General features: G+C 37.5%; 1 protein-coding gene across 14 annotated transcripts in view; it reads left to right on the forward strand.

The window, feature by feature from the left end:
* The first annotated feature begins 2747 nt into the window (after positions 1–2747).
* Positions 2748–16795, forward strand: part of map7d3 (MAP7 domain containing 3) — a 31748-nt gene continuing 17700 nt past the window's right edge. For all 14 annotated transcript variants that reach the window (XM_082177796.1, XM_082177803.1, XM_082177802.1 and 11 more), the window contains exons 1-4: positions 2748–2845; positions 15395–15496; positions 16063–16143; positions 16475–16638. In XM_082177796.1, the coding sequence (XP_082033922.1) occupies positions 2800–2845; positions 15395–15496; positions 16063–16143; positions 16475–16638 (393 nt within the window). In that variant the 5' untranslated portion in view covers positions 2748–2799. The remainder of the gene's footprint in view (positions 2846–15394; positions 15497–16062; positions 16144–16474; positions 16639–16795) is intronic.

The following is a 16795-nucleotide window of genomic DNA, read 5'->3' on the forward strand; positions in this document are numbered from 1 at the left end:
CAGTGAAGAGAAATACAGAGCTATTTTGCAAAATTGCAGAATTGGAAAGATAAGAAATCTAAATCACTGACTGCTCTAATTTCTTTAGTTCCAATGATTCAAATTGTGTGATGTTCCCAAAAAGAAGGAATGTTACTATTGTGTTTTCAATGAAAGCATTAATCATCTTCTGGTTTTACGTCTGTATGAGAGATCATTTTAACAGAAGGGGAAAGGAAGGTTTCAGCCTCCACCTCACCATTTCCTCTAAATTTCTCAGGGTATTACTGCAAGAAGCTTGAAAGAATTTACCACAAAACTGTGAAAAATTACAGAGTGTTCCCGTGTATGAGGTTTCACACATACTTTTAGGCCTACACCTCTTTCTTCCACATTTGAAACCAATTTTATGACCAGGACAGTAACAAAGTACATTTACTTGAGTATTGTACTTAAGTACACTTTTTGAGTATCTGTATACTTTACTTGAGTATTATTTTGGAAACTTTTTTAACTCCACTACATTTGAAAGACAAATACCGTACTTTTTACTCCACTACACTTCTGTCAAGGTCCTTGAGTAGAAAATGACGTCAGTCAGGGGATGATTTTGGTCGGAAATGAAAGTCGGGTTGACGTCAGAACCGATTGGCGAATTGTTGTCATTGTTTTGGAGCACACAATAACAGTAAGGCTAACATATTCCTACTAAAAGCCAAAAAACTTTTCATAGAGACTTTAAATAGGGCACTTTTTGAGGGAACAGCCATTTGGGTGTCCGAAACCATTGTGGACTTTATTGAGCATTTATTCAATGTTACAACAGGGTCTCTGACTTCACGCTTGTGACAATAAGGTGTGACAGATATCTTTGATCAGTGCTTTAGTTTATCTTTTGCTATCATCAATGATCAATTAAAATCAATGACAATTTTTAATAATAGTGGTCAAAGCACAAATATTGTGCAAGTAAATGGTCGTTGAATTGTGCATCATAATGTAAAACTGACTTCGAATAATCTCTCACCTTTTGCAAAATGCTGAACATAAAGACATTATAGCTTATTCTTCAACTGTATCAGTTATTTCAGGTCACACAAGTTTATAAAACCAGTTTTGTTTTGCTCTGCGCTGGTCTCTGAATTAGTTATAGTAGCTGTTGTTATAAGAGCCTGAGATTCTGTTGTATCTTTCTTGTCTCTCAATGTATATGGGCTAGTGCTTCATATAGTCTGTTCTCCATATCTGAACACATGACATTCCCTCACAGGCACATCCATGATTGGCTGCGTAAGTGTTAAATAACACAAGTGCTGGTGCATTATTTAATACGTGTAACTGATACAAAGCTCACCCTTCTATAAAATATGAATGAGAGGCATGCAAGCTATATGGCTAAAATGAAAGCCGAGGTGCTTGGAAAGGGAATATAGTGTTTTCTTAAAGGGAGGGGTTGACCACAGCTTTGCTGATCCTGCCAGTTTCTCATTCAACATGGCAAACTTATACAGTAGTGGGAAAAATATACAAAGCCTAGCTCTACACCAAACCCTTTGTTTAATGTGTTCGTTGATTTGAAATGCTTGAAACAAATATTCATTCATTTCTCAAAATCTTGAATTGAACAAAATTTTTACCTGAACACTGCTTATCTCAACAAATGTGGGACAGGTAATGTTTCAAAACTTGTAGGGCCTGAACAATTATATTTTATTACATCAATTCAACACAAACATATTAAAAACAGTCCTTATTAATCATAAGAACACAGTTAAATGTCATACATAGGTTTTTACAGTCAACATTTTGAAGTGGATCAAAACCTTTCATCAAAGACATGAATTTTGAACAATACCCGTTCTTGTCTTAGGATAACTTTGATTAACTTTTTTCATCCACTTCAAATGTTGACTACTAGTGTCCCAAGTGATTAACAAAAAAGTAACCCAATTTGCCTGATATCACCCTAAACGCAAATTATTTACATTTTATAACAACATATCTACATAATAAAGGGGTGATGACAGTGGGTTTTTGGTAAGGATTTATTTATTTTTTTATTACTTTTAATACCCACAATATAAACACTAAAAAATTATAATCATTTTGCAAACCCTGTAAAAAAAAGTGGATGCCTTAAATTTTTAAGTACAATTAACTTGGATGTTTAAGTCATTACAACTTTAATTACATTAATCTGACTTTAAAAATGTGTTGAATCTTGAAAAAAAATGAGTTTTTTGGGGGGAAATTGCTTAACTTATTTTGACGAGTTAACGCAATGTAAAAAGATGTTGTCATAACCTCATCATAGAATATTTTTTTTTACACTAAAGGACTTCCTACCTAAAACATAACGACAGTTATATATTTTCATGCGTAATATTTTTTAAATTGTGTGAGAAGTGTGATTTTACAAATCAAATAGTTGGCTTTTATATTGTCAAGTCAAAGCAACGTATTAACATATATATCTGGAAAATGTTTAGTTTGCATTAAGATTTACTACTTTAGCACTTTTACTTACTATTAGAGTAATGTAACTTTGTCAGCCCTAAAATATATGTAAAATTATTTTTTTCTTTCACAAGTTTTCCACGGACTCCGTGGCTCCCTCTTGTGGTCACGGACACCAGTTTGAAAATAACCGAGTCCGACCTGGTCCGACCACTCATGCTGCGTCTTGCAGTGTGTGCGGTCTAACGTTAGATGTCGCTGTCACCGTCTGGAGCGCTTGGCTGGTTGAGCAGAGCGTCCTCGCGCGCCTCTAATGTGTCAGCGCCAAACAGCAAAAAAAAAAAAAAAAAAACTTCGGCAAAAATGGCGGAGGGTGCAACGTCTCTCAAAGGGTTGCGGGCTCAAATGGGTACGATTTTTTTGATTTACAAGCTCTTTTGACAAGTTGTCGTTGCTTAAATCAGTCCTATGACATATATGTAGTACTGTGGCTTTGTTTGGAGGTTGTTTGGACGACTGAGGACTTAAATCCATTACTTTCATTGAGGCGGTTTTGAGAGGGGAGAGTTAGCGGGCTCTGATGGACGGATAACGGCCAGCTAACTGCTAAACTTACTCCAGCACCAGACAACAAGTTTGTGTTTGTTCACTAGCATGTTCTTGTGGAGTTTAATGTTTAGATAGGATGCATTACGAAGTCCTAAGCGTTTTAACGCTGTGTTCGCCGGATCTGTTGGGAGGTTTGAGAAGTGATGTCTTGTTTGACAGGGATACATCATCACATCTTTGTATGGCGCTCTCATCTGTACGAACTTACCTAACCTTTATGACAGATGTTTATTATTTTAAACTCAATGTAATTTTAGCATCACACAAAATAGTCTCTAAACAAGGTGCTTTTAAATGTGTATAAACTCCCTGCAGTCTCCTAAGTTGACTTCTATATGCGCTTCCTATCTGACTAGCAGAAAGAGACACCGAAATTGATGTCGAAATAGTTGACGTATAAACTCCAGAATCAATTGGAGAACTGCATGTTTGATAACGTTGACTATTTTGTATTGAGTTGAGCTATATAAGTGAAACCATCAATGTGTAATTTATTATTGCATGTGGAATTGAACATGCAGGCTGTACCAGACTAGTGTTAACTGACCGTTGAATGTTTAGCAGTATCTGTCGCTTTATCTTAATATGTTGAGTGTGTGAGTTTCTGTCTTGCAGATGCTGTTGCCATCTTGGTCAGTAATTGCTAAACAGGATGTCACGTATGGCTCTCGTTACACTTGATTATGGACCCTTAACTAGATCGTTTACCATATGATGGTTCAGGATTAACATAAAGTGTCATTTTCTCACTATCAACATCATTGCAGTTGCATTTAGCAGCAAACCCTCAAATTCTGTTTGCTAGTTTTACTAGTGCCTCTTACGAAAACATGTATGGGTTGCTTGTTTTGCATGCTCGTCTGCCTTGCTAATGAGGAATGATTTGCACTTTTGATGTATTGTTTGGCCTATGCCACTAATAGACTAGAAGGTTTAGCTTTCACTGTTGCCTGTGGAGTTGTAAAAGTTCTTAGGGCTTGTTGTGTAAGGTACATAACAGTCCTGAAAGGCTTCTGCTTTTGTATGTCATTTTAGCTTCTTTTACTTTTGTAGAGCTTGAATTCAATTCATTAAATTGTTTGAAGCGGGTCACAGTGTGGTTAGAAACCTCAAAGTTGGTTCACATCAAGATCTGCATCCTGCCAGTGTTAACCCTGGTCTGACTGCAAGCATAATGAAGGCTGAGTCCAGTAGTAAAAAAAAAAAAAAAGCACATGTTTGGATTGTTTTTTATTAATTTGTCCCTTTGCATTTTTAAAGCTATTATTAAAGAGCATGAAAAATAACATGGCCAGTTAGAGCCATGTGATCTTGAGCTGTTTTGATATCATAATCCTCCGGGGCTGGTTATAAGTCAATATTAAACGGGTAGCACCTTTGTTTATCAAGCGTACTCTTCAATCTTGGCTGTCAGAATGAGGACTGTAATTTTCATTGTTAAATAGTCAGCGCCTCTCCTCTCTGAGTTGTTATTTTGAAGTCAGTAGCTTTTAGTGAAACCATATGGAACACGTCTGAAGCAGAAAGGCTCATATTTGTACTTTAGTCCTACAGGTGCTGTACATTGCCCTGCTGAGTTTTGTGTCTTTTCTAGTAGAGACATTTGTTTAAGTGCTGCAGCATTCAAATGTGCAACCCAGTCTCATTGGAACCCATCATGCCTGTGGCAACACTTCCGCAAAATTATGTTTATGTTGCTTTTAAGTAAAATGTCCATTGAGTCTCTATAAATGTCATTCAGTTTTAACCAAAATAGATGAATGTAAAGGGTGCTCCGATTGATCGATATTGGCCAATAATAGCCTTAAATAATTTGATCGGTGATCTCTATAAAGGCCGATCAGTGACAGTAGCTCTTAAAGTGACCGCAGCCTAATAAACCTACTGCTGTCTTTGTCCTCAACGTTAATCTGACAACATTCACTGCTTTTGAATGGTCGAGCCCTGCTTTAGCAGCTCTAAATATTCACTGTGCTATTAAATTAAAAGTAAAATATGATAGAGCAATAATATGAACAGTGAAAGTAACAATAGTTCCTACAATACATTTTAACAGGCAAAATTAGGCCTGTTGGAAATGTCAATTTGCTAAGCCATCTAATTTGATTAATATTCTATTGGTATCGGTATTGGCAAGTACTAAAAATAAAAGTATAAGTATCGGGCTCGTTCTGGAAAGAGTGGTATCGGTGCATCCCTTTTTACTGCTTCACAAAATCCATACGGAGCTGGTTATGTGATGTAAACATCAAAATGGATTCGTTTACAAATCTTGCACAATGGTAAAAGCATTTTGAGGTCAAGTATTGTATGTATAAGTAAGATTAGGAAGAGGCACGTGTTTCCAATGAGCCCATGTTGCACATGTGGGTGCACAGCACACTTGTTTAAAGATCTATAGCTGATGATAACGTTATCATTAGCCTCCCGGAAGCAAGCATGACCTACTGCCCACACGTCGTCATCGCTCTACCTCTTGAAATAGCCCAAGCTTACGTAGCCCAGGTGTCCCCACTAATCCTGGACAAGAACTACATTGTGGATGGGGTTGGGTCAACTAATTAGTCAATAGGTCAACTAGTTCATCTAGACTTCTTTTTTTTTAAACTTTTTGATACTTTTAGCAGCAGTGCTTTTGCTTTAATTAGAGTGCTATGATTTAGCTGTGACAATTTGTTTTGAAAAACCTGCTTGTGAAAGTTGTATCTTTTAAATTCATCGCCTTTAAACACCATTGCAACAGTCATACTCATACATGTTCACATGGATATTTTTAGATCTGAGGTTCTCGACTCTGCACCTTGATGTCCACTTTCCTGTTGAGTTTAGCTCTGCCCTACAAAGGCAAAAGACCTTAACTCGCTAGAGTGTGGAACTGAGAAAAATGACTTTAAAGATTTTTAGTTGTCCCGCCAAATTAATTATAGGTAGGACACTGGAAATCTGGCAAATAGATGTTTTAGTAATGAAAATGATATACATAAATCTTGAGCTCAAACTTGACTTTTGACCACTATTTTAAAGTTACTGTACTCTGCCTTTGTATTGTCAGCAAAAAGTGAGAAGTCATGCCAAGGCAAAAGGCAGTAACTTCCACATTATCAATATTTGGTTGCTGATCACCATTAACAAAATCATTATAGTAACACCTGTATAAAATCTAGTGATCATGGCATTTATTTTGTATGATTTACAATTATTTATAGCCATCTACTTATTGCTATCCTGTGCTTTGGTTGTATTCTGATGGCATTATTAATACATTTGGCACGACAAAATACCTCCATCCATAGATATATTAGTCCAGCGTTGGTTCGACCGTGTTTAGGGCGGTGCTGAAGGTGCCGGCGAAGTTTTGCCACTCTGCCAGCTAGTTGCATGAGGGTTTCAACCAGGTCCGGTACCCGAACTGGGTGAGGCGGGGCTTTAGTTCTTTGTTGTATTCATCTGCTATGGCATGTGCAACATTTTTCTGTCAACGCTGCATAATCCTTCGCGATCGATATCGCATGTTTGTCGATGGAGCGGTTTCAGATAGGGATGCACCGATCCATATTTTTTCACTTCCGATCCGATCCCGATACCTGAATTTGGATATCGGCCGATACCGATACTATTCCGATACCAGAGCTGTGTTTGCTTTAATATTATTATCATTATTGTTTATTTTATACGATGCTGAAATAAACTTCTCTCAACAGGCAAGTATGAATGATATGTTATGTAGGTATGTATGCATGCATGTCCCAAAAGGCAACTTGAGGTAAGTATAAGCAGGGCTCTAGAGTGCGACCAATTTGGTCGCATATGCGACCAAATTTTGTAAGTGTGCGACTAACATTTTTCCTAAGTCGCACCGGTGCACCTAACGTCCTCGCATCCGCTGCCTCTCCACGGACGTTTGTTGGCGTTTGTTCTCCTTTGACGGAACTCACACTCTTCTCTCACGCGGTGCCACAGCTCGCACGACAGCCCTGCTTAATAATGAGTGACGACGGAGGACAGAATTAAACATTCAAACGTAGCCTGGTACACTTAAGGTCTGTTATATTAGTCTGATTTTATTTAAAATTTCGGCTTCCAAAGATTATAAAAAAATATATATTGAGGTAAACCCATTAAAAACTATCTAACTACGCGCAACTTCTTCCCTTAGCAGCATTAGGCGGTCATTTCTCCCTAAAACTCAGAATCAGAATCAGCACGATCAGTGATTGTTGTAAATGCAGTCTAGCTACTGTTGCTAAATTGCGGGACGCGTTTAATAACTGAAAGAGATATTAAAAACACAAAAATCTGCGCAAGAGATGCTGTTCGCATGGCGGCGCGCGCTCCGAAACAGACCGAGACCGGCCGAGTCAAGCAAATTATACTTTCGGTTTCATGTGCAGATTGTGCGCGTCTAAACGATCAATTGTACACAAAAGCGTGTCAATTACCGGCTTTGAGATTCACTAAAACAGTTTATGTCTTAAATGGACGTAGTTATGGAAATAGTTGGGAGAAAATGGTGCATCAGTAGTAGCCTATTAGATCTGCATTCTGCACCCGGTCTTAAAGGGGCCGCAGTCTAATAAACATGCTGACGATTGCGCCATTACTGTAAATCAAACAACAAGAGAAAAATCACTCACAGCTCTTGAAAGAATAACTTCAGCTTTAATAAGCATTAATCTATTTATGATAAATTTTACAGTGTTATTTTACATTTTATTACTTTATTAGATTTCTTTTTAGACCATGCCTGAACAGTAATGTTGATAGGCCTTCCTGAAATTAAAGCACTGTGTGGGCCTATATAAAGTGTATCTTTGTTTAATTGTTTATCTTTTGTTTATCTATTGTTTATCTTTGTTTGTTATATATAAAACAAAAAGAACCATAAGAATACAGTTAAAGTACTGTATCGATAAGCAGTATCGGTAAGAGTAGGAATACCGTTAATAATTGTGCTTCAAAAAATAAATAAACGTTTTTACCTACACCTTCTTGTTTAAATTCATTTACATAATATATATGAATGTGTATAGAGCGTAATAAAAAGGTGACCTTAAAATTGTGGCGTTAAAGGTGATACAGCCGAGGAAAAATTTGGGTGCACCCAAATTTTGTGCTGGTGCACCTAAATAAAAAAGTTAGGCGCACCAGTGCAACCAAGGCAAAAAGTTAGTCTGGAGCCCTGATAAGGTCAGAAAAGGAAGTCAGAAAAATTGAAAATCCTGTTAACAGGAAAAATCCCATTCTGAAAACAAATATGCAACTGTAAGGGTTTCAAATTGATTGTCACGTCAATATTTATTACATTCCCAAAATGTCAAATACTTGTGTCTTGAAATATAAGAAAAGTGCAAGTGTAAACATATTACACACACACTATCTGAAGGGTGATCCTCGCTCCGATGCGGTAAATGCTCGATCAACATCAGCATCGTGCAAACAGACAAGCGGATTTTGCCTCAGACGCGCGTCAGTTTCGCTTCAAACTTTTGCTTTTTACGCACGTCAATTTTTCTCGACGCGCGAATGGATTCAAAATATTCAAGCGTCCAACTAGACGCGGTAGACGCGAATTTGACGCGCTATTCGCATTTGGTGTGAACGCACAGTAACGTGGTGCTTTTTTAAATGTTTGATTGCGTTTGTTGTGTTGTAAGACGCGAGGAAGCTTCAAAGTGCTCTGAATTACAGCTTTGCAAATATTGCATTTTGCTGTCTTGCTCTGCGGTGTTTCCAGTGTGAAGTATATTCACACAGCGGACGTTGTTGGCTAGCCGCAAACTGAGGAATGGATTTCCTGAGCGGGGGCGTGTCTCATAACTTTGTGTCTCATTGAGCCGCGCCTCCGTTCAGGAAATCCATTCCACAGTTTGCAGCCAGCTAGCAGACTAGCCGGTGGGAATCACTTTTGGAGTCATTTCAGCAGACGTTAAAGCGAGCGCAGACATGACTCATGGATATCGGATATCTCCACAGGTTGGATCGGGAAAATCCGATACGTGAATTACGCTGGTATCGGGTCCCGATACCGATACTGGATCGGATCGGCCCCATCCCTAGTTTCAGACCATACTAAATCTTCTGACCGCATTTGTGCAGGACAAAGCTCTGAGGACATCAGAAGTTAGAGGGACTGGTGGCAGCTGTACAAAGTACACAGGCTACACCGTAATTTTAATTTTAATGGACAGTAAAAAAAAAGGCAGATAACCGTACAATCTGGTAGGTAGCATTAATTGATAGAACACCAGCACAGTAACTTCATATTGACGCGCGGCTAAACAAAGGCAGAGTACCGTAACTCAATTTGAGCGTGCCAAAACAAAGCCAAAGAGCGGTAACTGATGTTACGGTGTTCTGCCTTGGTTTCTCATGGGCTTTTGGAAGTTACTGTTAAGACAACTAATTATTTTCTCGAAAAAACAACGGAATTGATTCAAGATACTCATCCACATGATAAAGGAGGTCTTGAATGTGCCAAAAATATAAATAACTCATTTTCGACCAAAAACAAAGTTACGGTCTTTTGCCTTTGCACGGCAGAGCTCTAACCTTCATTAAACTCACCTGCCTGTAACTCTTTTATGCCCTTCCCTCACTAACTTCCCTCTGTCTCATTCACTCAGATGTACATCATTGCTTACGTTTCATGAGTCTCCACTTCTAGCAGAACCCTTGCAATGGGTTTAAGTGGAATGCCCTAAGCCCTTGATCACTTGTAGGTAAATTAAGTGCACGGCTGCACGCACTGCGAGTTGCTGTTGTGACGTCACAGTTGTGTTGCACTGTGGTCTACGGACCAGCCTGAAGTGTACAAATGAGTAGACTCAATCCCTCAGTCAAAATCGAGGGGGTCGAGGGTCTATCCAAATACCTACTTGACGAAGTTGAACACGCTTCCAAATTGCGGCGAGGATTCCCCTGCTGGGAAGTGCTTTAAGGGAAGTTCGAGACTGAGTATATGGACGTTTCTCAATATGCGTTCTTAAAGGTATAGTTAACCCAAAAATATATTTTTTTCGTCATCACTTATTCACCGCAAGTTGTTCCAAACCTGTATGAGTTTTTCTTCTGTTGAACACAACATTTTTTTTTTTTTTTAAGAATGTTGGTAATCTAACAGTTGACTGTTTACATTAACCTCCATAGTAGGAAAAAATACTATGGAAGTCAAGGGCTGCCATCAACTGTCTGGTTACCAACAATTCTTTAAAATATCATCTTTTGTGTTTAGCAGAAAAAGAAACTTGTTTGGAACAACATGAGAGTGAGTAAATGATGACCGAGTTTTAGTGTTGTCAATCGTTTAAAAACAAATTAACTAGGCCTAATTAATCGCACATTTTTCTTTAATAAATCACGATTAATCACACCTAACATTTAAAGTTTTAATATATTTTTATATTGTTATAATTTCACATTGAATCTTCAAATTAATGTAGAAACAACATAAAGACAGTATATTTTATTATTTGTTTAATGGCATCTTTTTATGAAAGAAAGCCAGTATCACCAATCACCAATACTGCTACTGATGTCTCTATGAAAATTTCCAGGCACGTTCCTCCCCAGGCATCTGCCCTAGAGCACTTCCTGTTGTCCCAATAACAAGCTGCTACTGCAGCAAAAAGGAAAAAGAGTGAGGCAAACAGTGAGCGGTAACAGGACCCCACTGACCCAGTGAGCGCTGACTCTCCCTGACTGCTGGATCTCCTTGGATGTGCATGGCAGGACATAGAGAGCATAGTGTTGCTATTTGTATAACCGTTCTTTGTGTTCTGTCAGACTGAGTGAAGGAAGGTTTGTTGAACAGCCCATCTAGTCATCTGACTGTTTAAACGGGGCAGCTGTTGTCAGAAGGGATGATGCAACCCATGTCTGTTTTTAGTTTGTTTTCACTCAGAATATAATTTAAAGCTCAATGATCAGCAATCACAGTTGTTTAAATATTGAGAACAAAGCCGATTTGCTTTTGATTGTGTCTGTGGCAGTGATAAGGCAATAGCGCAGGATCTGATCGTTGATGTGACAACTGTTTTGACACTAGATAATTGAGTATCTTAATCACATCAATGCATTGTGGATCATTCTGGTACAGCTTAAGACCAAATGCTTGTTGTATTTGCATGCTTAAATAACACACTTTACTTGTATAGTATTTGAGACTGTCTGCTCAAAAAATTCCTTTTCGACCATTCTGTGTGTTTTCAGGATATGCAAACAAATTTAAACATGTACTCAGCCACTGTTTGCTATGTGCTCAATGATACCTGTCTAATTTCCTCTGTAAGGTAAAAATAAAGTCTTAGCAGCAGCTGTTAGCAATCCACATATGTACGTTTGTCTAATGTTTTTAAACATTAGCCTATTGTTTAGTGGCCCATAAAGAACATGCAGACTAATTGGAGTTACTCTAAGGAACAGTTTGAGGTCAGCTTGGGCTTGCCTTCATTGTCTTTACATCATGAATGTATGTGCAAGACCTAGATAATGTTCTCCATTGTGTTTGTCCATTGTTGGGCCGGTGTTCATTTGCATGCCGCGTGTCGCAAAGCCCACAGTGTGAGGTTCAGAGTATGACTCAGATGGCGTTTGCATATTCAATGAGTCTGACGGACTATGGCCTGAGTGCTCTACAGATACATTCCTCCTCCTTGTAGGTCGTCATGAGCTTCATATGAGACATTAAGACAGTGAAAAGAGCAGAGCAGCTTGCTTAAAATGTAAGCATGTACTTTAATAAAGCATTTAGTGCAGGTGTTTCATGGTACTTTCACTTCAGCGGGAATTACCCAGCCTGCTCTTTCTGCTGTTATTTTGGATGGCACTATATACAGTATTAAAGCTCAATCTATTTCAGTCTAGGGATGTGCAAAACTGCACTTTTTCATATTGGCTTGTTGGTTGGCTGTCTGAACAACTAGCCAATTGTGTCATAATAGTAATAATTGAAAAAACAATTTTCAATTGATTTTTATTATAATATTGATGAAGATGATTTTTATTATAATATTGTTAACACGTTTGTCCAAAATATTAAAGCTAAAGTAAACAGTAAAAAAAGAACTAGTCAATTTTACTAATCCATCAACCAGAGTTCATGATATTTGTAAAATAACAGTCATCATTAAATATAACAAGATAAAAAAAAAAAGATTAAATATAACATAATTTTGCATGTCAGTTATTGGGCAAAAGCAATATGAGTTGATCGCTACACGAGTCATTTTCTTTTATTGCCTGTGCAAATGTAGCTAATTGATTCTCAGATTGTTGTGTTGTAGCAATACGGCCCAGAGATGCAGGTTTTGTCCTGCATCTGATGACTGCACCGTCTGTTCCCAACTTAGCGCGAGTGTCACTCGGCAACAGTTGCTATGCGATTCATGCAGAGGAGGATTCAAACAATCTGAGACAGGCACTTACATTTAGGGCAGTGGCGGTAAAGGAATTTATTTACAATATTAGTGTCATTTTTATTATTATTATTAATGTTATTTTGCTATATAAATAAGCTTGGTGGGCTATTATCATAACCATAGCATTGCACTCATATTTGTGACTAAAAATAGATAAAACTAGAGATATTGATTTTTTATAACCGATACCGATTACAATTATTTGTATGTTTATGTGCTAGATAACCAATAAATAGAACCAATATTTATTTATTGTTTTATTTCTGTTTTTGACAATTATAACAACAGCACTGAACTGAACAAATGGTTTTATTTAGCCTAACACTTTTTAAATACTGTAATTTCTGTAATATCACTCCCTACTTGCATACAAAACAAAACTCACTTCTACATTAATAAATAGTCAGAGAGAGTGCAAAAAAACAAACAATTAACGAATATAGCATGTAAAAATGACAGGGAGTTTATCAACTCCCCATAAATATAATTATTATAATAATTCTATAATTATTCAGATACTTTTAAGTTAGTCAGAATCTGTCAGAGTCAGAAAAGTAAAAAAAAACTTGGTCTACTGCTTTTTATGCACAGCGGACATCATGATCAACAACAAATCAAAACACTTTATAATAAGCATAAACCGGTGAGCTTAAGCAGAGTTTAGAACTAAAGAGATGGCTCATTCTCAGTCAGTGAAATGTGCGCAATGTTGCCCTTACAGTCTTATCAGCAGCATCTTGATTTTCACCATACAGACATCACATGCTCCTTCACTGCCAGCTTAACAAACACCCTCTTTTTCTCTCTCTCTCTGATACTCTCTGTGAAGGGAGATAACTGTTACAAAGGCACACAGACTTGATCATCTATCCATATCCTCGTTATCCTATCCTCCCCTTATCTTATCATATCCTTCCTCCTAGGGGTGTGCGATATGACGATTTTTTATCGTGGACGATTAAAATGTCTCCACGATCTGCTTTTGAAGAAATATCGTAGTATCGCGCATTCTCAGTTGCTGTCCTGGCGCCTCTGTCCCAACATACTGAACAACGCGACGTATATTCAGATCAAATGTTAACGCAGCGGAACGGGACTACAGTTCACAAAAGTTCATAATTTGCATGTGCTTTAATGCCTTGTCGGTTAAACATTTAATTCGCGTGCTGATGCGCTGTTCTAACGTGTGCGTTTCTCAGCGCGTACATGTGAAGCTCACATGCACTAAAAGCCTGTCTACCAGCGCCTGAATACTGGTCTAAGTTATCTTTCGAGTCTTATTGTGCTAATACTGTCAAATACACACAAGGTTTACATAAACAAAGTCGGTGATGTCTAAAGTGAAAGCAAACTTGAGAAAATTGAGAGAAAATCTGCTTGTCAAATGCGTGAATAAAAGACGCGTCGAGTGCAGCTCTTAAAGAGACAGTAGCAATAGTAAACACGCTGCCGTTTGTCCTTAGAGGGATAGTTCACCCAAAAATAAAAATGATCTCATTATTTACGCACTATAATGTTGTTCCAAGCCTGTATTCATTTTCTTCTAATATTGTTCTAATATTAATATTTTGAAGAATGTGGCTATACAAACAGTAGCTGGTCCCCATTGACTTCCATAGGAGAAAAATATACTATGGAAGTCACATTCTTCCAAATAACTTTTATTTTCAACAGAAGAAAGAAACTTATTCGAGTTTAAAACAACTTGAGAGAGTAAATTATGACAATTTGAATTTTTAGGAGAACTATCCCTTTATTGTTAAAACAACAAAATGCAAAGAGAAAATCACTCACTGCTCTTGACTGATGACTTTAATAGTAGCTTTAATAAGTATCAATTTATAATTTATACAGTGAAGTCTATGTTTTGTTTTATTTTCATATTTGTTCATTTAATTACTTTCGTCAATGCTACTGTTAAATACACCTGTAGCTGAAAACAAAGCACTGTTTATTTAATTTGTATATTAAGTTGTGTGTGTAATGTGTATCTTTGATCTTAATATTTAATAACAAAGAAAATAATGACAAATATTTTTTTTATCTTCGCCCGTCTGCCATTCTTTTTTATTTTATATTTTGTTACCTAAGGCTTTGTTTTTTAAAATATGGACATTAGTTTGGCTGTAATGCTCAGTCACAAAATAGTAAAACCAACATAAAAAAGAATCGTGATAAAATCGTTAATCGTGATTTTCCTGAAAAAAATCGTGATATGATATTTTTACCATATCGCCCACCCCTACTTCCTCCTCTCCTGCCTGTTGCTAGACTGCTGAAGAGCATTTAAAAGGTGTTTTGTGTTGAGCGGAGATATTAGTATTTTCTGTTACTTTGACTCAAACACTGTATACCTGAATGTACAATATGCCTGATTGTACAATAACATAACATCTCAAGCCATCTGATGGAATTTAGGAATCAAAAATTCCTTTGGCAAGTTTATTTAAAATGAAACCACATTGCCATAGACTTTGGGCTGAGGGAGCCATCTTCACATACTTGTAATGAGAAGCTCTTATCAAGAAAAGAGAACCTTTAAGGGCTCCCTAAGTTTGATGGCTCATGATTTGATAAAGAAGAAATTCTGACAGCTATATATTATTATTATTATTATTATTATTGTAATTTTACAGTTGTATTGAAAAAATTAAATTATTGTAATATTTTTTGGAAATTGTATGGTTAAATATAACAATAGTAATATTCCTTATTATTATATAGCCATATTGTTATATAACCATATATAAAATGTTGGGCAAATTGTGCAGCTCCACAGACAAGCACAGCAAACCTGGATTCTTTTTTAAATTACATTTCACACCACAATCCCAATTTTTATCAAATGTTTTTGTTTTGTTTTCCCAAATCGTGCAGCCCTAGTAGTGCTACCTAGTAGATTTAAAATGCATTTTGTCTCATTGCATTTCCAGCTGCAGCTGCGCAGGCACAAGCAGAGGAACGGCGCAGCCAGGCAGGGAACAGCCCAACACCAGCAGCTCCAGCCATCACAACGAAGAGCCAGACCAAGCCAGGTAACAAACATGATCTCAGATCTCTGTCTGTCACTGCAGGGATCCACAAGGGTTTGTTTTCAGCAGACCCAGAATATCACTTGTCCTGATTACACTGAAAGTCTTAGTATTACTTAGTACAATAAAGTATTTTTATTCACTTGAATTTATAGCGTATAGCATATTATTTTTCTGTCTTCCTTGCATACACAAGTTTTGTAGCAAAAAATAAATTTTGGGGAAAAAACACAATAGGTTTCCACTGAAAACAAAAAGCTTTTTTTTTTTTTTTTGCTCTCTTGCTTTGTGACTTCAATGTGTTGTCACATGACTCTACACTTATTAAGGCCATTACACTACTGTAGCATATCCTCACACACGCCCATGTCTCTGTGTCAATACTATATCAGGTGTGGTGAGCTCATAGCTGAATCTGTAACCTGAGCCTCGTGTCAGACCATGCCAGTGGATTATCTGCGCATCGGATACTAGTGCAATCTGCCAAGAGCTTTTCATGGCCCAGGAAGTGTTCAGATTTCACTTGATACACTAGTTGTGTGACGTTGTGTTCTGTTATGTTTTTTCAGTCATTGATGGGGCAGCTCTGAGGATAGATGACAAACTTCGAGTGGCCAAAGAGAGGAGAGAAGAGCAGGAAAAGCAACATGGTGACAAAGCAAAATATTTCACTAGACGTGCATGCCACCATTGGCACACATAACACAAAGACAATATGAAACACTGTGTTTACAAACAGTGAGGTGGTCATTTGCATAATTTATTAATGGTGAGGTGGAAGCATCCAAAGAAAAACACAGTATATGCTACATTTATTTTGCATGGTGATGCACAGCGATTAAAAATAAAAAAGGCCCTCCATGTCAACAAGTAGCCAAACCCTGCACATAGTTAGACATAATTAACTCTCTTACATTTTAACAATTATTGTAATAATTGTAATAACAAATCGCGTTAACACACCCTGTTTGGCCCATTCAGCGGCCCGTGAGACTCAGCTCCTGGAGCGAGAACGCAAGACCCGGCTGCAGGTGGAGCGTCAGATGGAGGAGAGACAGAAGAAGCTTGAAGAGCAGCGCAGGAAGGAGGAACAAAGGAGAGCTGCAGTGGAGGAGAAAAGAAAACAGAAATTAGAGGAAGAAAAGGTAAACTGTCTGTTTGTTACCTATGTTTTGTGTTTTTTGAAAGAATTGAATAATTTTATTCCGTAGGGGTGGGCGATATACCGGTAGACACGATAAACTAGTAGACATTTGTCAACCAGTAGAGATTTTGGACTATCGTCTCGCAGTAAGCATTGCA

The sequence above is a fragment of the Leuciscus leuciscus genome (assembly GCF_965113295.1).
Source record: "Leuciscus leuciscus genome assembly, chromosome: 8".
In the NCBI taxonomy this organism is placed as follows: domain Eukaryota; kingdom Metazoa; phylum Chordata; class Actinopteri; order Cypriniformes; family Leuciscidae; genus Leuciscus; species Leuciscus leuciscus.